At 39.2% G+C, this 20,722-nt stretch overlaps 2 protein-coding genes across 3 annotated transcripts; both read left to right on the top strand.

The window, feature by feature from the left end:
• Positions 1–146: 146 nt before the first annotated feature.
• On the top strand, positions 147–4,323 carry im:7138535 (uncharacterized protein LOC797998 homolog). Its single transcript, XM_021591326.2, has 8 exons — positions 147–333; positions 589–695; positions 1,195–1,314; positions 1,424–1,692; positions 1,794–1,874; positions 1,991–2,107; positions 3,458–3,604; positions 3,708–4,323. Exons 1-8 carry the CDS (start codon positions 269–271, stop codon positions 3,882–3,884), a joined length of 1,083 nt encoding a protein of 360 aa, XP_021447001.1. The 5' UTR covers positions 147–268; the 3' UTR covers positions 3,885–4,323.
• A 10,629-nt stretch (positions 4,324–14,952) lies between these two features.
• LOC110510048 lies at positions 14,953–20,530 on the top strand. 2 transcript variants are annotated; one of them, XM_021591327.2, is made up of 14 exons: positions 14,953–15,356; positions 15,508–15,653; positions 15,885–15,985; positions 16,125–16,221; positions 16,314–16,597; positions 16,696–16,859; positions 16,953–17,102; positions 17,231–17,302; positions 17,458–17,569; positions 17,663–17,721; positions 17,814–17,964; positions 18,059–18,134; positions 18,244–18,388; positions 18,587–20,530. In XM_021591327.2, the coding sequence occupies exons 2-14, from the start codon at positions 15,525–15,527 to the stop codon at positions 20,236–20,238; spliced, it is 3,192 nt and encodes a 1,063-aa protein (XP_021447002.2). In that variant the 5' UTR covers positions 14,953–15,356; positions 15,508–15,524; the 3' UTR covers positions 20,239–20,530. The 2 variants fall into 2 exon arrangements, with proteins under 2 accessions (XP_021447002.2, XP_021447003.2); XM_021591328.2 differs by having other exon boundaries at positions 15,900–15,985.
• The last annotated feature ends 192 nt before the right edge of the window (positions 20,531–20,722 follow it).

Below are 20,722 nucleotides of genomic sequence, written 5' to 3' on the forward strand. Positions count from 1 at the left end.
CAATAATTATTGCAATTTACCTACAGAAATTAACAGCTACACTGGCTCTTTCCTCAATGCATATGTCCTGTAATGCGTTATTCATAAAATGTGACATTCGCATCAAAGTGGATTGTCGATCTATTAACCTTGCCTTGAATCCATTGTATACATACAGAACCCGGAAGTACAGAGCTTCTGCAACTTTTTAACTAAACATTTGGGAAAGACGGGAAAGGAAAATTACTTGTTGCGAATGCAATAGCTACATGTTTGGATACATGTTTCAATGTGTTCTATTGAGTTTGTAATGGAGAGAGATATAGGAACGATATATGCTATAAGGGCTCTTGGGTGAGTATGTAGGTTTATTTTGAAAACAGATTAGATTGTGTCTCCTACCTAGCTAACGGATGTCAGAAGCCTAGCTAGCAGACGTACTGCACGTGCCAGATGGGCTAGACAAGTAAACAGCACAAGTAGCTCAGCTAGTCGCTTAGAGGCCCAGTTTAATACGTTTGCTTTCGCTACTGTGTGTTTTCTGAACCTTATCTTTCTAGTTATTACACGTGTTGCTTGATCTCGGTCATTACTTTAACATTATTTCAGGTACACAAGCAGTGTCTGTGTCAGACGGTGCAGATGTGATGAGCTTCCTTGTCCGCTGCTCACTTGGCTGGCGTCAGAATTGAGGGCTGTCTGCACAGAGTTACAGGGTATATAACCTTACAACTAAGTCATCATGCAATTGTACATGATACAAGGGTAGCAACTAGAAGGTGCACCTACAGACACTTGCTATATATATATATATATATATATATACACACACACACACACACACACACCTACTAGTTTGGACACACCTACTAATACCAGGTTGTTGTTTAAAAAATTCTCTACATTGTAGAATAATAGTGAAGACATCAAAACTATGAAATAACATATGGAATCATGTAGTAACCAAAAAAAGTGTTAAATCAAAATGTTATATTTGAAATTCTTCAAAGTAGCCAACCTTTGCCTTGATGACAGCTTTGCACACACTATATTAATATATATATATACATGTTTTATTTTCACATACACAGGACAGGTGAAGTTAAATGTGTTGTTTTACAGGGTCAGTCATAGTAGTACGGTGTCCCTGAAGCACATTAGAGCTAAGTGCCTTGCTCAATTATGGTGTTTGTGTTTGGTACGCACGCATTTCAGACCAAAAGACTGGTATTGTCCTAGTGGGGGAGTTGCGGACCCTGCTGACCGAGCTACTTTGTCCCTACACTGCACTGACCACAGATCCACTGAGTCCTCCTCTCCTCAACAAAGTCACTGGTGAGAGATTAGGCAGGTGGGAGTTCTTGAAATGTAAAAGTGTTGAAACGAAGTGAATAATGTATGTTGTGTATTGTTGATGCTATTATCCTGATGGTCTTATTTGTAGAGTACATGGTGTCAGAATTACAAGCAGCACGTATACTTCAACATAAAGAATTACATCCAGAAGATGAGAAGAGTGAAGATAAATCTGAGAAAGAGCAGAGAGCGGAAGATCCCAGCATTGTTGATACAAAGAACTGGTGTAAAGAATATGAAGATGGCCAGGAGATGGAACAAGGTGACAGGAAGGAAGAAACAGAGCGTGAATTGGCTCTGTTGCTTCAAACCCTAAACATGGACGAGTCTTCACGGCTTACAGATGTGTGCCATCAGGTAAGGAGGAGACCGACTCAGACAGGATGTGATATGAAAAGTGTCTGTAGAATGTTGCTGTTGATACAGTTCCCACTTCTCTATCACACTTTACTATTCAGGTGGAGTCACGTCTTGCGGTGTTGCCGTGTGGCGATATGACAGAACCTCTGCTGGACACTAATCTCAACTCTGAGCAATGGGTAGGTTGTCAAAGGGGGGGGGTTCCTCATGACAGTGCTGAAGGTTGTCAGTGTATTTGGTACCTTATTTATTCACCAGATTATTCATTTCTGTATTGGTTTTTCCACCTATTTAGAGGCAAGTCCAGAAGATAAATCAGGCTCTATTAGAGGACTATCATTGTCGACGCCAAATGATGATCAAACGTTTTCAGGTCACACTTCAGTCCTTTGCCTGGGGAGAGAAGGAAAAGGTATGCAACACGGCCTCTACTAAACGTTACTTTATATGCAGGCTGAATCGATACTGAGTGTACAAAACATTACAATCACCTTCCTAATATTGAGCTGCACCCCCTTTTGCCCTCAGAACAGCCTCAATTCTTTGGTTTTGAAAGCATTCCACATGCTGGCCCATGTTGACTCCAATGCTTCCCACAGTTGTGTCAAGTTGGCTGGATGTGTCCTTTGGGTGGTGGACCATTATTGATACAAACGGGAAACTGTTGAGTTCTTGACACACTCAAACCAGTCTGCCTGGCACCTACTACCATACCCCGTTCAAAGGCACTTCAATATTTTGTCTTGCCCCTTCACCATCTGAATGGCAAACCTACACAATCCATGTCTCAAGGCTTAAAAATCATTCTTTAACCTGTCTCCTCCCCTTCATCTACATTGATTGAAGTGGATTTAACAAGTGACATCAATAAGGGGCCGTAGCTTTCACCTGTCAGTCTGTCATTGGAGAAAGCAGGTGTTCCTAATGTATGTCCATATTAAAAGCACTAGAGTGCAAATTACTTAATTGTAGTCAATGGGGCGCAAACGCAAGGCCACTTCGAGCAGAATTAACAGGCATGTGCACAGCACAGGAACAAAGTCCATTTCTATCTTCACAGCTTCATGCTGCACCCCATGTGGAACAGTCTGTAAGGCGTTGCCAGCACTGACCTTTGGATCATACCTGCTAAATATGACAGTGTGATAAGATCTCCAACTCCTAAGGACCATATTCCATCAGACCTGGGTCTCCAGAATAAGTCCCAAAAATGTTTGGAGTTGCAAGAATCAACAATTGTACTCTACAAAAATACATACAGTATAAAACAAACATAAACATGCCCTTTTCTTGCATTGGCGCAATGTTTCCCTCCCCTCCCCCCTGGATACCAGGTGACAGGTTTTCATTGAATAGGGTCAGACAGAGGATCTTGAGGGAGAGTCTTCGCAGTAAACAGCAAGTTAAGGCATGTCAGTCAGGAGCAAAAAGTTGAAGTCCTCAGATGTAAAATCAAGGAAGAGGATTGAGAGTTTCTCCATGGTGACATGAGGTGTCATGAGCAACAATTTTTTGCATTCAGTGAGCATTTACTGAGAGCACAGCGAAGCGCAGGGACGAACTCAGAACCAGTAGTTCCACAGTCAGCAAAAAAATTAGGATTGACGATCTGTGTAAGTCAGCGTTAACTTTTTGCATATATATCTGAATATTGACTTGACAGTAACACAGATCCCAAAAATATATTGTTTAGTTTTATATTCCTTTATTGTTAGTAGCTACATGTATATTAATGGCAAACCTGTTTCCATGTTCTCCACAGGAGCGCAGTGAAGTGCTTGCCTCAATACCTCCACTCTCATCACTTCCCCTCATATCCCAAGTCTCCGTGTCTCTTCTGCTTGCAGCAAGAAAAGACCAATCTTACATTTTACCAGTAAAAGCAGGGGAAAGCACTAAAGTCTACAAGGTATGCTGTAGCTAACTAGCTTTGAGTTTTGTTAGATTTTTAGAATGAAGATAAAGAGATGAACTATTCTGATTATTCTGTCTTCTCCTCTGTCTCTGTGAAGGTATTGATGGGCAGTGTACCAGACCGGGGTGGACGGCCAGGAGAAATTGAGGCCCCCATGCCCATGTGGGAGGGACGGAGAGAGGGAGGGAGGGGTCGTGGAGGAGGACGTGGAGGGCCACGCGGAGGGGGTGGTCAGAAACGACAGAACTTTTCTGGAAAAAAGAGAAACAAATGAGAGTAACACAATAGGTTGTATGAAGGAAATGACAAGGTAGAATTTAGCGACATGGCGATAGAGACAAACCCACAAGCAAGAAGATTTCAATATCAAAATACATTTTGTTTACATTTATATAATTTATGCAGATCCACAAAGGTGCAGTCCTGAAATTTTGCTCAAAGTCAAATTCGACAACAAAATGTGTTGATGTGGAATTTAAATTAAATTGAAGAAATATGTTAATAAGGATAGGCTATAATCGATTTGTGATATTTTTGAGGGGGACAAATAGGAAGTTGATTATGTGGATTAAAAGAAAGTGTCTTTTTTTTTAAATACTTGAGAATATATTGCTTATGTTAGAAACCTGTAGAGTCTATTTGTTTGATTGATTACTTCAATATCGTTTAAATGTCACTATCTGTTTAAATAAAGCCTTAGGTACTTCCTTGTACTTTTGTTTTATCATCATTAGAAAACACAGATATACATGTCATAGTCCTGTATGGCAGGTATGTAGGAGGATGAAACATAACTCTGGATGAGCACCTATACATTATAGTATCTTTTCCATTATATACTGACCACTTCAAATGATTAAAATATACACAGATGACTGATGGGGTCCGATGTTGAAGCCACCGTGCCTCTGTAACAGGGTTCTATTGGTGATTCCCCTTGCCACTTTATTGTTAAGCCAATGGGTTTTGGGGTTTTATTTTTGTCTTGCCTTCACCTACTCAACATGGCATCTTATTGGCTGGTTTGCTCGGCTTGCTTACGAGGGTGGATGTTTCAGTTAGAATCGTCCCAGTAAACCAGCAGTAAGTTGTTGGTTGCAAAGCACTACGTCAAAAGTGATTTATTTAAATGTACAATTCATATCAATTTGTAAATGTTATTAGAACACCACACATAAGATGTCGTTTTGGTGCATATTTGTTGTGCATTTTGTTGTAGAGAATTCCAGCTAATACTAGCTAGCAACTTACTGTGTCTGGTGGGGGGGGGGGGGGGGTCGTATATTTTGTACAGTGCAGTGCGTGAGTACAGAGTTGGATGGTGAGCCGTGCATTGCATGACGTGCAATTTTGTGTTGTTTCTATCAGAATAAATCTTCATGACTGATGCTACAAGTTGGAGTTCGTGTCGATGATTTATTGTACACAACGCAAGAAAAAACGAAAACACTGCACCTGCTGGAGAGGATAGATTTTGGGCCCAGCTGTCCCTCTAGCTTCGTCTCTTCCTCTGTTTGAGCCGATGTCGTAGTGGATTTTGAACAGCGCGGGCCAGCCCGTTTACAAAACGAATGCAATCACTGTTCACTTGGTGCAAACTCCTCTCACCGGGGTAACCCGGGCCAGATAATCGAATCCCCTCAGTGGTTTAATTTTGTACTTTTTATTAACAAATATCAACAAACGAGGAATAGTCACAAGCAAACAAACTATTTACATTGCCAGGAATCCTAAACAAACTAATCATATTCATTAATAATACAAGTTTTAATTGCCTGTTTGTTTTTCATTTTAGTTAAAATAGTGCCATATTGTTTAAACTAATTTATAAAGTGAAAAAAAGTTAGGTTTTGACTTAGACCATTTGGATTTGTGAATATGAAATGTACCTAGTATTATTAGCAGTTGAATTAAATTATTACATCTTTATCCATGTCAGAATGTCTGAAATAAATAATTATATCAAACCATTAAATAGTACAATCGGTCCTATTCTTTTTGTAACAAAATTCTGTATGTCAATCCAAAAAATTCTACTAGAAATACAGTCAAAAAACACATGCAAAATGGTCTCCTCCATTCCACAGAAATCACAGTTATATTCAATATTCAGCTTGAATATTTCCAAAACATGTTTCACAGGATAAATTCTATGTAACATTTTAAGTGAAACTTCCTTTACGTTGTTACTGATACAATATCTGTTAGCAATTCTCAATGCTTTCCCCCCATTGTATATTACCATAGATATTTGACCAAAATAATCTTGCTGAGGGAATTGTAGTATCACAAACAATATTCCTAATCGGTTTATTACTACATTTATCTTTGATGTTAATATTGCCAATGCATATATTTTCATGTAAATCTATGTTACTTACATCAATCACAGAGGAATTTCAAAGAGATACAACACCCCTTGGAATCGCATCAAAAACAATTGCATATTATTTTGGGGTTATTGGAAATGTAATCTTATCAAGAAATTCCCTAAATGAGTAGATATCCATCCTCATTCAGTAACTGACCAACCAAAGTCATTTTATATTTAATTTTAACAGTTATGAAAAAAGAGACTTATTTTAAAATCTTATATCTTTGTTGTTCCATAAAATGTATCTGTGAGGGAAAGAATTGTGTTTATACGCTAACATCCAAGCTAAAATTGCCTGCTTATGGAATTTGGCCAACTTTACTGGGATTTTATCAACATCAAAATTACATCGAAGCAAAAATTCTAAACCACCACCAGAGTCAAATAAATACTTAGGGAAGACATTCCAAATACTGTTCTGGTTCTTAACATACTTCAGAATCCAATTTATTTTACAAGTATTATTTAGAGTATTGAAATCTAAAACCTCAAGACCTCCTTGTTCTTGGGTATTAGTGAGAGTATATTTTTTGTAGATAGTGAGGCTTGTTGCTCCAAATAAAATGATAAAGAATCTTATCTAAGTCCTTTACAATTTTAGGGGGTAAGTCAAGTGATAACGAGACATAAACCGATCTGGATAACCCTAAAGCTTTGGATAATAAAACCCGACCGTATAACGAAATATCTCTCATCAACCAGGGGTTCAATTTCTTCTTTGTTTTCTCAATAATGGGGTTAAAGTTCAATTCACTCCTTTGTTTTTCATCCTTGCATATAACAATTCCAAGATAAGTAACCTTATCTTTAATTGGGATACCATATACTTCCTGTAAAACACAATCCTTGAGTGGAAATAAGACTTATTGATATTCATTTTCAACCCGAAACTAAGGAAAAGTCTTCAATACAGGAAACTGCTTTAGAAACCTCATTCCTGTCTCTTAAAAATATGGTGGTATCATCAGCCAGTTGACTTAGTTTAAATTCATTGCCCAGTGCTGAAACACCTTGAAAATTCCCTTTCTTGATATGAAGAGCCATAATTTGAGTAACCAATAAAAATTGACTAATTGGGCAGCCCTGCCTAATGCCAAATCTTTGGGATGTCCCGTGAGCTAATTTTACAGAGCTAGTACAACCACTATATAAAGTTTGGACTGCTTTCAAAAAAAGTCACCGAACCGCAAAAAACATATTGCTTTGAACATAAACTCATGTTCTACAGTATCAAAAGCTTTATAAAAATCAACAAACATAAGAAAACTATCATCAAGTATGAGGTCATTATAGTCAATCATATCTAAGATCAACCTGATGTTATTACTAATGTGTCGACCATGCATGAAACCAAATTGTTCTTCATCAATTATATGATGCAAGCCTTGTTTCAACCTCTTAGCAAATACAAGGGCAAATAATTTCCCATCATTATTCAACAGGCTAATGGGTCCCCAGTGGTCTATATAAAGAGTATCCTTATTAGGTTTGGAAATCAAAGTAATTACACCTTGCTTTAAGGAAGCCGGTAACTCCCCCTTTTCTATTGATTCTTGAAACATAGCAAGAATGAAAGGAATCAATTTATTGTTGAATGCTTTATAAAACTTGCTTATTAAACCATCATTTCCAGGGGACCTATTGTCCTTAAGGTTTTTAATAGTCTTTTATCTCAATTTCAGATAACTCATCACAAAAATCCCTGAAATCATTATCTATCTTCTTAGCAATGTTTGCTGCATTGTCTAAGAAAATATCCATATTGGAAGTTGGCTGGGCTGATGTATACAGATTCTGATAAAACTGGGCAACATGCTGAGAGATTTCTGTTGGGTTTTCATTGGGAGTATTATTAATCATTAATATACATATGGAAGTCTTTTCGCCTGACCTTTTTTCTGAATTAAAAAAATATTTTGTATTTATCTCCTCTTCCATCCATTTTCGTCTTGATCTTACAAACGCTCCCCGGGCCTTTTCCTCGTAGATACAGTCTAACTGCATTTGCAATAATTATAGCTCCAGTAATTCCTGATTAGTTAGTTCAGTTTTATTTTGTATAATCCATTATTCCCTTTATGATGTCATATTCTCTCTCTCTCTTGGCACAGCAACTTCTTTCCCCAATAAAATAGCCAAAAGCCTTATATCAAATGTCATTATCTCCCAGTAACTTCCAAACATATTCATAACACAGGCACAATTCCAGTATTTATCAATAATTCCTGCTACTTCCTTCTTAAATACTTCATTCTCTAGTGAAGTCTTGTTCATTTTCCAGTAACCTTTACTAACTTTTTTTGTTGACAAATCATGCATATTTATCTTTATTGAGATCCCTTTGTGGACTGTTAAAATCAATGGTTCAATCGAGACTGTATCAACCTTGTCAGCCATATCTTCAGATATCAGCCAGAAATCAATACGGGATTGTATAGATAAATCTTTGGTACTCCATGTAAACAATCTTATCTGGGTTCTTATGTCTCCAAATATCTAGAACACCTACTAACCTTAGACATATATTCCTTATCTCACAAACATAATTGCTATCCTTAGGAGGCTATCTATCTAGATCCTCATGTAATACTGTATTAAAATCTCCACCCCATATTACTTTGGCCAATGGAAATGTAGACATAACTTTACTTATTTTCCTCTCAATGTATCTAAATAAAATACAGTTACTTGACTTGTTATTGGAAGCATAAGTATTTACAACAATGAATTGAACGTGGTTGACATCTACCAATAGTATAATCCATCTCCCTGTATTATCTGCTTATTGACTCAATATATGACCCTTAAAGATGCCTTTTAAAATAGCGACACCTGCTGACCGGTTAGTACCAAATGAAAACCAAATGTCATTCCCCCACTTCCAAAACGCAGTATCTGTGGAACAGGCATGAGTTTCTTGAATTAAATAAAAGTCGGCACTCTTACCCCTACAATACAAAAATAAAGATTTCCTTTTCAAAATATTACGGATTCCCCTGGCAGAAATTGAAAAAACAGAAATTGACATTTACTATCACAGTGACTATATGGAGAATATTACACTTGTATACGTTCACATTAATCGGGTTCTCACAAAAAGAAAAGTTCTTACTAGTTGCAAATAAAAACAGTCTCTTTTTTTTTGTACTTTGCGCCACGCAAGTGGTTGACCTAAATTATATTGTTATACAATTGCAAATAACATTATACCATAGATTGGTAAACGAATAGCCACCAAGCTAACTAACACTAAGTGTCAGTGCGAATTTCCCTGCCATTATATATATATATATATATATATATATATATATATATATATATATAAAAGTTTGGCTCACACAAACAATGCTCTTTCCTCAATAAATAAAAAGCTTTATCAGATGCAAATAAAACTCAGTCCTGCACATCTCACTTGATAAATCCAGCAGTCAACAAACTAGGCGTCAGCGTGAATTTCCCTTCAATTATCAAAAGCCTTGGCTCCCGCAAAGTATGCACTTTTCTCTTCCTTCCTTACTCTCTCAATCATTTGCCACAGACGATTCCGAGCTTCTTTGTGAAATGCAGTCAGATCCTCGTTGAACCTCAGGTTGTTCTTCTTTAAATAGTCATTTTTCTTTGCACTTTTCCATGTCATATCCCTCGCTGTCCTGGAAATGAATCTCATGATCACTGGTCGTGGTGGCTGGTTGTTTTCCCCATCTCTCTGCCTACCCAGGCTGTGCACTACATCCGGAGAACCTGCAACAACACTTCGCACCTCCTGCGGGACTATTGCCCTGCAAATGCACTTGCTTTGATGTTCTCGTCAGATTTTTATGCTATTCCATAAATTCGAAGATTCCTTCTCCGACTATATCGGTCATTCTCGTTAACCTTTGACTCCATTTCAGTGAGTTTCTTCTCCTGCTTTGCAACCTGAATGTTCAATGTTGCGTTCTGCTGCTTCAGTTTTGACTTCCTCAGCATTGAAATCAATCGATTTCTTCAGGTTAACGATGCTGATAGTGTTCTTTTACACCAAATCCATGATGTCATCTGCGCTCTTTGATTTTAGCCGTGAGGATGCGGACGATGTTGTCCTGTAGCTGGCTCAGTGATGGTTCACTTCTCAGCTTCTTTGGAAGTTGATCCTTGGTTGGGGTATTCGGGTATGAATCACATTCACCCCCCTTTTTTACACTGCAAGCATATGAGTGAGTTTCAACGATGCCTCTTTTCTCCTTGGAAGTTTCAACATCCATTATCTCAGCAACAGTCTGGTCATGTCCTGATTCCATGCTACTAGCTATGAAACTTTTCGATAGCTAGCTTGTTCGTTGGAAATCGTCAAAAATATATTTCAATGGTTTGATTAATTACTAAATTATTCAAAATAGCTAAATTGTATGGTTAGATATCATATTTTGTGGAAAAAACAAACACATTTCAACTGCAGTCTAAAACTATAAACTTTGTGAGAAAACCCTGAAATGGTTCTTCAGCTAGAAATGTTACACCCTCTCATGTCGCCATCTTGAGCGCCCCCCTCAGTGTTTTAAAAAATATATATATTTAAAATTTTTATTAACAACAAATCAATACAGAAAGTACACGAGGGAACACAAGTATATATAGATTATATACAATGGACAATCGCGCTAGGGGGTACAATATCACATTACAATTACACAATTACACAAGCCATACATACACTTACAATTCTAACAGCTTTTTTGTTAGTAGAGTATTTAACCGTCTTAAAATACAGTTCAATTTCTTTTTGTAGGGTAAGAAATTATTATTATTTTTTTGTAAATTTACATTTGTGTATATGAAAGTTGGCCAAATGAATAATGAAATTAATTACATAAATTTTTTTCATCTTATTTCTCTTATGTAAAGAATCCAAACAGTACATCTAGCCACAATAGTGTAAAATCTTCATAGATCAAATCAAATAAAATGTATTTATATAGCCCTTCATACATCAGCTGATATCTCAAAGTGCTGTACAGAAACCCAGCCTAAAACCCCAAACAGCAAGCAATGCAGGTGTAGAAGCACGGTGGCTAGGAAAAACTCCCTAGAAAGGCCAAAACCTAGGAAGAAACCTAGAGAGGAACCAGGCTATGTGGGGTGGCCAGTCCTCTTCTGGCTGTGCCGGGTGGAGATTATAACAGAACATGGCCAAGATGTTCAAATGTTCATAAATGACCAGCATGGTCCAATAATAATAAGGCAGAACAGTTGAAACTGGAGCAGCAGCACGGCCAGGTGGACTGGGGACAGCAAGGAGTCATCATGTCAGGTAGTCCTGAGGCATGGTCCTAGGGCTCAGGTCCTCCGAGAGAGAGAAAGAAAGAGAGAAAGAGAGAATTAGAGAGAGCACACTTAAATTCACACAGGACACCGAATAGGACAGGAGAAGTACTCCAGATATAACAGACGGACCCTAGCCCCCCGACACATAAACTACTGCAGCATAAATACTGGAGGCTAAATGTGTTCAATTATAAATCTACTGATGTCTTGCCACAGTTTTCTTACATGAATACAATGCCAAAAAAGATGCAACACTGTTTCTGGGTGGTCATTACAAAAAGAGCAATTTGAGTTGATGTTTTCCTTAAACGTCTTCATATAGTGGTTGGCAGGATAATATTTATGAATAATTTTAAAGGAAACTCCCTTAATTTTGTTAACAAGTAGGTATGTGTGTGGCAACATCCAATCTTTTCCCCAAAAGATATTATCAATAAATTAATTCCAATAAGGCATGACATAAGGTATACAACATCCTGCAGAAAAAAAGGTTTGTATCGCTCTGTTGTTGAATGGACCAAAAGAGAAACAATTCTTTCCTACTGATGAGTCAACAGGGTCAATAGAAGGTAGGCTCTGAGGGTCAGGTTTGACACGTTCCTGAATAACAGAGCAACACCTGAGGGAATGGCATCTAAAACAATTGCAAAATCTTTAGGTGTTACAGGGACCTTGTAAAGTGATAAGAATTCTTTATAACTGAGTAAAATACCCTCTGCCTTTACCAGTTGGCTCACCAATAGGATATTATTTCAGAACCAATATTCTAAAAACAAAGAAGTATTTTTATACAATATATCCCGATTATTCCATATATAATATCTGTGTGGAGAAAATTTGTGTTTATAAATTAAGGACCATGACAAGAAAACCTGCCGATGAAAAGCAGAAAGTTTCACTGGAACTTTGTCAATATTATAATTGCAAAACAACATGAAGGTAGAGAAGAAAAAGTAGAGAAGTAGAGAAAAGTAGAGAAGACATGATGAGGAATAAAATTCCAGATAGAAGTGGGTCTTCTTAGGAATTGTTTTATCCAATTGATCTTAAAAGTATTATTTAAAGTAGTAAAGTCCAGAAAATTCAGACCACCATTCTCAACAGTTTTCCTAATGTAATGGGTACGGTTTCGCCAAAGAAAGTTGAAAAGCATCTGGTCTATCTCCTTGCTTATTTTACTGTCAAGATATACAGATGGAGCGCCATAAGTTAGTCTAGAGATACCTCCGGCCTTGGTTATTAGGACTCTACCTTTTAAAGATAAGTCCCTCTGTAGCCATTGATTTAGTTTCTTCTGTTTTTTTTTAATAAGAGGCTTAAAATGTAGTAAGCCTCTAGACTTCTGATCCTTTGTAATGGTTATGCCTAAATATGTAAGTTCTTCTTTTACTGGAATACCATAATATGAAGGTGTCACACAATCTTTGACAGCTATGAGTTCACATTTATTAATGTTAAGATATAGACCAGACACTTTGGAAAAGGATTGTATCACATTGATCGATATGGGAATTTGGTTAGCGTCTTTCAGAAAAAGTGTATTATCATCAGCCAGCTGGCTTATAATCATTTCTTTACCAGCTAAGGAAATACCTTGTACAGGACTATTATTTAAAGAATTTGCAAGAAGTTGGGTGATTAATAAAAACAGGTACGGGGAGATAGGACAACCTTACCTAATTCCTCTCTTTAACTCAAATCTAGGTGAGATGCCATATTTCAATTTGATAGAGCTGTTACCATTTGCATAGAGAGTCTTAATAGCCTTACAGGAAAAAATCCCCAAAGCCAAGTCTCTCAAGGGAGTGGAAGAGAAACTGATGCTCTACTGTGTCAAATGCTTTATAAAAATCTAAAAATAATATGAAGCTATCCTCAGTTATTAGGTCTGAGTAGTCAAGTATGTATAATACTAGTCTGACATTGATTAGAAATATGTCTGCTCCTCATGAAACCAGACTGTGTTTCATCAATGATTGCATCCAGGACTTCTTTAATTATTTTTGCAAGTAGTAAGGCTAATATCTTATAGTCATTATTAAGAAGACAAATTGGACGCCAGTTATCGATGAGCAGCACTTCTTTTTTAGGTTTAGGTATCAGTGTTATTAACCCCTGACTCATTGTAGGAGGGAGAACATTGTTTTTAATACTCTCTAAAAAGACTTCAAATAGGAAGGGAGCTACTTGTTCAGAAAATAATTTGTAAAATTCTGACGTAAATTCCATCAACACCTGGTGATTTATTGTTCTTTAGATGTTTGATAGACTATATAATCTCTTCAACTTTGATGGGTTCATCACACTGTTTAGATTCTATATCACTGATAGAGTGAACATTGTTCAGTGAGTCAAAAAACACATCTGTGGATTCCTGACAGTACGTAGAGCTATACAATTTTCTGTAAAAATTGCTACAGTATTTAGCGATTGATTTTTGGTAATCTGTAATAACAATGTTTCATTTATGGATAGTGTTATTTTTAGAGTGAAATTTCTCAAGTCTAAAGAAATAGGATGAATTCTGTTCTCCCTCCTCAATCCATTTTTTCCTACATCTAAAAGGCTCCTTCTGCTTTTAATCGATATATATTATCCAGTTTATTTTGTAACTCAATTAGTTCCATCTTCTCCTCCCCCGAGAGGCCGGCTGGGGACCTCTGAGAAAGGGAAGTTATCTTAATGATCACCTTTTCCTCCTCAGCTCTTCTGGTCTTAGCAAGATTACTACCATATTTTCTAAGGTATTTGGACATCTCAAATTAAGAGCTCCCAGTTCTTGCAATAAGATTTTTCTTCATAAGCCCTTTCCCAAAAGCGTGAGAGCAGATCTTTAACCTCAAATTTAACTATATCATTATTTAATAATGAGCTATTTAGCTTCCAGTAGGATGCTCTGCCAAGGTTAGTTTCAGGGGTAAATATTTTGATATCAATGTAAATGGCCCTATGGTCTGTGAGTAGGGAGTCCCACCATCAGTGGTACAGACAAGCATCTCTAAACCCTGCCCATCACACCTTTTTTAGCCACAGGTGACCGGAAGTATCATCAAATGTTGATGGCGGCGGGATGAGAGGATCAAAGACGTGCAACAATATCGGCTCCATTATTTTTCAACTTACATGTCGAAATTTAAGGTATGTAAGTAATTTGAGCAAGTCATGTGGGGATCGCTTCTTCTGAGAAATGCTAGCATAGTCAATGCTAAAGCTACTCATAGGCCAATTCATATCATCAGCAATCCAGGGTTTATAGACATCATTGAGGGAGTTATATTAACCTGAGTCACGGTGCACCGTCTATGGCCCGTGACCTGAACGGGCAAAAACGGTGAGGGAGGAGCGATCTCAAATTGAACAGTAATCGGTGCCACTTTATCATGTTGTCAACAAGGCAGCATGACGCACCGTTCAGAATAATAAAACATATATTTTCCATCAAGGTGCTTAATCTAGCCTAGGCTACATGTCTATTGTGTTGAGCCACAGGTGATCCATTATATTGACCAGTAAATAACAATGAAAATACATGTTTTAGGCAGTCGGAGGAGCAAGACCAGGTGGGACCATTCTAATCTAGCCAATGAGAGGCAGATAAACCTGACAACAACAGGAACAACTCCGATATAAAGTGTTTTTTTCTCAAAATTGCTGGGATGTCACGTGTCCTACTATATCAGTACACTCATAGCAACATGAGCATTTCGAAACTTCTAATCGATCAAATAAACCACACGTAGCAAATAAACGATATAAAAAAATGTGTTAACCAAATTTAACACATTGACCTCCATACAAAAAAACGCCACCTGCTGAAGACAGGTTTTGGGCAGTTATCCCTCTTCTCTGAGCCGTTTTCGCCGTGTGCTTTGAACGCGGTACCTGGTTCACACCCGGTAGGCAGTCCCGTAACAAAACTAATATATTTTTTACCCGGTGTAAACTCCTCTCACCGGTGTAACCCGGGCCAGATAATCGAATTCCCCCAGGGGTGGTAGGATGAGAGGATCAGAGAAGTGCAACATCGGCTACATAATTTTTCTACGTAGCTGTCCACATTTAAGTTTTGTAAGTGATTTGAGCAAAGTCAATGGATTTGAGGTCCATTGTAGTTTCGTGCAAATTGTTTCTATAGCTCGTCCCAGCCTCGGTTTTGTATAGTGATGTCGTTTTCAAAGGCCACTACTTTAAACTGTTTTTTTTGTTGTTTTTTACACAGCCGAACTGGACCTACCAATGCCAAACCCCATGGACGACCGTCTGCGCGTGGTGGCCGTGATACATGCTTTGAAAGCATCTGGAGTTCGCGTGAAAAATTGGAAGAACTTCTTCAATGGGCCATACACGAGTGGCCCTGTCAGACTGGTAACAAACATGAACATAATGTTCCCTGAACGGTTAACCTCAATGCTTCAATAAAGTTTGTTGTCTACACAGACAATATGCGCCACCTTAGACATGTTGATTACTTGTTGAGTGATGATTACTCCCAAGGTCACATTTCTTGAATATTCAACTCTATTAATCATAAGTTGCACACTACCAATGTTGTGTGATTGTTGTAGAAAGCATTTATAGTACCTCTATGATCTGTAGATGGATGTCTTTCAGGAGAACCAATCTCAATTTGCCTTTGGTCGGGACCTGATCTTGCTGCCCCAGTGCCATTTAACTGATATGAGTGGGACAGTGCCAAAGTATGTAAACTTGAGTTGTATTTTTAGATTTAAATACAATCAGAACTGGGAGATGTGATTGTATCCAGAATATATTTTAAACAATGAACAACTGGTCATGGCAAACGTACAACTGAGTGATCTAACTATTCCAATTTAGGTTCTTGGTTGATGCCTGTGAATTTTTATCCCAGCATCTTCATACTGAAGGGCTGTTTCGAAAGACGGGGTCATTGAGTCGGATCCGTGCTTTGAAGGTAAGATTGCACAGGAGAGATGTGCAGGAAAATCCACATTCTTACCCCAATGAGTATCTTTTCTATGTTGACCGTCTACCACCTCATAACAGGCTGACCTGGAGCAGGGGGAGCCAGTCTTTTCTCTGCCACATTCAGCCACTCTGCAGTCCTGTGATGTGGCGTCTCTTGTGAAGCAGTTCTTACGGGAGTTGCCCTCTCCCCTCATCCCTATGGATCTACAGGTGCCACTGTGCTGTGCACAGGGCTTAGAGGAGGAGGGGGGCCAGGAGCAGGGTAAAGATGGAGTCACTCTTCTTCTTACAGCCCTGTTCCCTCTTTCTCATTCACGGGCCCTCCGATACTTCTGCACTTTCCTGAGACAGACGGCTCAAAGGTTTGTCTCCAGAATTTCATGATTACTTTTCCTTTCATCTGCGTTGTTCCTCCATTCTCCACCAAGTTTTTCCATCTCCGGTCCCTTGTTTTCACTAGATGTGAAGAGAATCGTATGGAAGTGGGCAGTCTGGCCCTTGTGATTGCACCTAATTTGCTACATTGTCCAGCTGGGGGCTCTAAACTGACCGCAGGCACAGAGAGACAACTGGATAGACAAGCAGCAGTGATCAAGACACTCATAATACATGCAGATCGTATCGGTATGTTCTGATAACTATACATTTGTTTAGTAGCTGATGACGGGTGTTTGATTTAATGTTGACACCGATTTCAATCCTCTATACGTCCACAAGGTGTCGTTCCCCCTTCTATTATGGACATGGCAACTGTAGCAGAGTCGGGTGAATCCACTACACCCCCAGTTGACGGAGGGAGATTTCAGGAGAGGGCAGGACTTGGTGTGTATAGAAGTTTAAGACGTCAAAGGAGGCGCAGTGTTGGAGGTGAGAGTTTAGGCAATGACGAGGTCTTGAGGTTCATACTGTGAGAGTAATTTAAGAATACACTGCTGTCAATTCATGAATTCAGTTCAGAATTCTTCTTCTTCTTCTTTTTTGCTTGATCTCTCCAGAGATATTTGTGGATGCTCTCAGTAAATTCAAGACAGGCCGCACACACACTGGCCCTTCACACCCCACAGACGGTACGTGCATAATGTTGTGGTAAAGTCATGCTTTTTGCTGCTTAGTAACTGGTTGCTTAGTTCTGATGCTTTGAAAAAGTTATGTCGAAATGATCTAGTCGTTAGTAATAGCCAATAGGTGTGTTGCCCCTGACTTTATAACCTTGACCCCACAGGCCGGCAAAATACAAAGACATCTCACCACACCACACCTCAATCACCAGTCACATCCAAACGAAAATCGAGTGAAGATACTGTCCCTGATGTAGAGGGCTCTGCTAAAAAAAGGTACATATATATATATTTTTATATAGATGAACCACTTCAGATTCTGTTTTAAATGCTTTACATGGAGCTAATTCCATCCTTCTCTATATACAGACGCTCTATCCATGACCTAAGAAAAGACAACCAATCCATCAGCAAACTACATTCAAATGGTGATGTATTTGTAGCCTGTACTGCAATATAGCTTTTAGTCAGTCGAATAAGGTACGGTATGACAAGTTCTATGTTTTGGCTGTCCGAGTAGACTCCCAGTCGGCAGTCGGCCAAAGCCTTTCCAGTACTCACACCTCTGTCCTGAGTGTAGGGGAGGGCAGTAGGGAGCAGGAGCTGTCTGTCACTCTCAGTGCCTCAGAGAAGAGGAGGAATCACAAAAAATATCATAAAACGTCAAACAAGTAAATCTTCAACATCTTATATTTAACCCTTGTTTGTCTATTGCCTTGTTTTCGTGGCCGACGAGGTGACCGACTGTGTGTATATTTCCTGAAGGCATCCGGTGCAAGATGACAAGGCTCATCGAAGGAGATCTCTCAGATTCTTCAACATGCCAAGCTGGAGCAGCCCTGTAAGTCTGGCGCTCTTCACTCTCCTGTTCTAACACATTTCACATAGTTCCCGTTATGTCTTTTGACACCCCACTCTATTGTTTGACTTCCCTGTGACTTTATTCACAGAACCCTTCCCCCACACCCATTGAGAAGGACACTGAGAATTGGATCATGGGCAGTAGGACGGTATCTGATGGTATGACTGAAGCATCCAGCTCTGAGGCTGAACAGTACAGGATTCCTGTCAAAATGATTGATGGCCCTGGACGAGGTTTGGATTGTTTTTTTTTAAACGTCCGTTACATTGAGATTTTAGACATTTAGCAGATGCTCTTATCCAGAGTCAAAGTCATAACTTCTTTATTGAGGAAAAACGTACTTATCAGCTAAATCAGTGCTAGTAGGAAAATACCATGTATCCACATGTTACTCACTTAAATACTCAATGTAACACTTTATCTGTATTCAGTTCTAGTGGGGAATGAGATGGAGGCTAAACCTGATCTGCTGAACTACAGCTTTGCTGAAAATCTTGATGACTTCCTGGATCTCGTGACATTGGACTCTCCTACCGGGACAGAAGATGGGGAATCACATGCATGCTCTGTGCTCAAGTTGGAAAATGAGACAATAGAGGAAACAGTTTCATGCTGTCTGACTAACAGTGTATTTAGGGGTCCTGAGCAGGTTGGGATAAAAGAAGAGATGGGTCTAAGTAAGAAGCTGTCAACAGTGGATATGTCTGACAGGGTTGGTCAGAAGCCCAGTCGACCTCGTCGCTCATTCAGTATGCCAGAGGTGACATTGGACCAACTGAGGATTCAAGATGAAATAGACGACAAGGAGAAAACAGAGAAAAAAGATGGAGTCTTTGAGGACACCTGGGTAATGGTGGAGGAACCCCAACAAGCCAGAACCAGAACCGTGGTGGATGAAGGGCTGGGTAAAGGAATGGATGAAGCAGAAGAGTTGGAGGAAAAACCATTGGTGAAGAAAGAGAAGATAACAGAGTCAGGACTCAGGTTTAAGAGGACACATCAGCTATTGTCTTTAGCAGAGCAGCTCAGGCGTTTCAACGCTCTGGCAACACTGCTCCGTAGCCCCAGGGTTTCTCACCCTCCCCCTGAACCCCAGCTCAACGATGTCCTGCATGAGAGTCAGCGGGAAGGGGGTCAGGGGAGTGTTGTCCATCTGCGTCGGCAGGGAGAAAGACGGTTTGGACGCTCCATCAGTCACGATGGTGTTCCCGGATCTTTTCCAGGACAAGCTCCTAAAAATCAGCAGGATGAGCCAGGGGTTTTTCAAAGCCCCAGTGAGACAGTTCTATGTTCACCACCAAAGCCAACTCTAAGTCTTTATCAATTTGCCCAAGAGGGGCAGAATGAAATCCAACATACTCCAGATCCTCAACTACAACAGGATAACTCCTTGCAAACCCTCCAGTATTTGTGTACTCCTCCATCACTAAATCCAAAGCCGAACCAGGGATCTCGCCAAGGGCAATTTAACAAATCACAACTGCATCTCAGGGAAAGCCAACTGAAACTGTTGGAGGAACAATACACAGAGTCAGGTCTGCATGACCTGCTGGAGATGCACTTGAATATATGTGATCCAAAGGAGGAGCAAGGGCAATACCTTACAGTTCCAATGCAGTTTGATAGACCGTCTCAGACAGACACTATCTTAGATGTTCTACCTCAGACCATGGTCCCCCTACAGCAGAAGCCCCAAACTACTGAAGTCAAACTTCCTATCCCTTCTCCTCTAACCCCTCCTCTCTCTCAAACAGAAACATGCTCTCCCAGTCCCAGTATACCCTCTTCCACAACGATAGACAGAACATCATCAACTAAACTCTACACTGTTCCATTAGTGGCTAACTGCTCCCCTACCTCTGTCACGGCTTTCGACTTTATAGAGGTCGACAGAGGGGTCAGTGAGAGTGATGGGTCTTCTCTTCCTGTGGAATTATCTCCACCCCCAGTCTTGCAGTTCAGTCACCTGGCCACCAGGAGAGGCTACAGAGATTCGCCTCGCTGGCCTATCCATGATATTAGCATTGCCACAGGGGACCCCGTTCATATATACCTTGGTGCAGGGGACCATCTACAGATATGACATGTACAGGATATACAAAGTGGTTCTTTGTTTGTAGTGCTTTGGTTTTGAGTATTAGGGTTTTAAAATGGGTAAATAAAACCACACAAAGAATGGCATCTGTTGCTTGATGTAATTGTGCCAAGTTATATCCTCACATTTTTATTTTATGATGCTTTCATGAAGTTGTTTTTATTAGTCTCTGTTATGTTTTGTTATTATTGTGTCCGAAGTTGCATTTGACATATCTCAGACTATATTTCATTTGCTTATTCTTTATCTATTCAGTTTTAATAAAAAAATATATTTTTAATCCTTTTGATTTATTAATTCATATCAGATTAGTATATCCCTCTTAGTAAAAGAGGCATTTTCCTGATTGTTTAGAGGTTGACGTCATTCTCCTGACTTAGTAAGTACAAAGGTTTTAAAATGCGTCTGTATTCACAAACCTTTTTTTGCAAACCTAGGTATCTAAGGGGAATCCCTTTGGGACTGATGCAAC

The sequence above is a fragment of the Oncorhynchus mykiss genome, chromosome Y (assembly GCF_013265735.2).
Source record: "Oncorhynchus mykiss isolate Arlee chromosome Y, USDA_OmykA_1.1, whole genome shotgun sequence".
Lineage (NCBI taxonomy): Eukaryota > Metazoa > Chordata > Actinopteri > Salmoniformes > Salmonidae > Oncorhynchus > Oncorhynchus mykiss.

What these genes read in the sequence shown, in the direction of transcription:
- im:7138535 (XM_021591326.2), top strand. Translation starts at nt 269, where the DNA reads ATGTGTTCTATTGAGTTTGTAATGGAGAGAGATATAGGAACGATATAT. An exon ending in TCTCCTCAACAAAGTCACTG is followed by an intron (nt 1,315 to 1,423) that starts GTGAGAGATTAG and finishes TCTTATTTGTAG; the next exon opens with AGTACATGGTGTCAGAATTA. An exon ending in CCTGGGGAGAGAAGGAAAAG is followed by an intron (nt 2,108 to 3,457) that starts GTATGCAACACG and finishes TGTTCTCCACAG; the next exon opens with GAGCGCAGTGAAGTGCTTGC.
- LOC110510048 (XM_021591327.2), top strand. Translation starts at nt 15,525, where the DNA reads ATGCCAAACCCCATGGACGACCGTCTGCGCGTGGTGGCCGTGATACAT. An exon ending in CCCTTCACACCCCACAGACG is followed by an intron (nt 17,303 to 17,457) that starts GTACGTGCATAA and finishes TTGACCCCACAG; the next exon opens with GCCGGCAAAATACAAAGACA. An exon ending in GATTGATGGCCCTGGACGAG is followed by an intron (nt 18,389 to 18,586) that starts GTTTGGATTGTT and finishes ATCTGTATTCAG; the next exon opens with TTCTAGTGGGGAATGAGATG.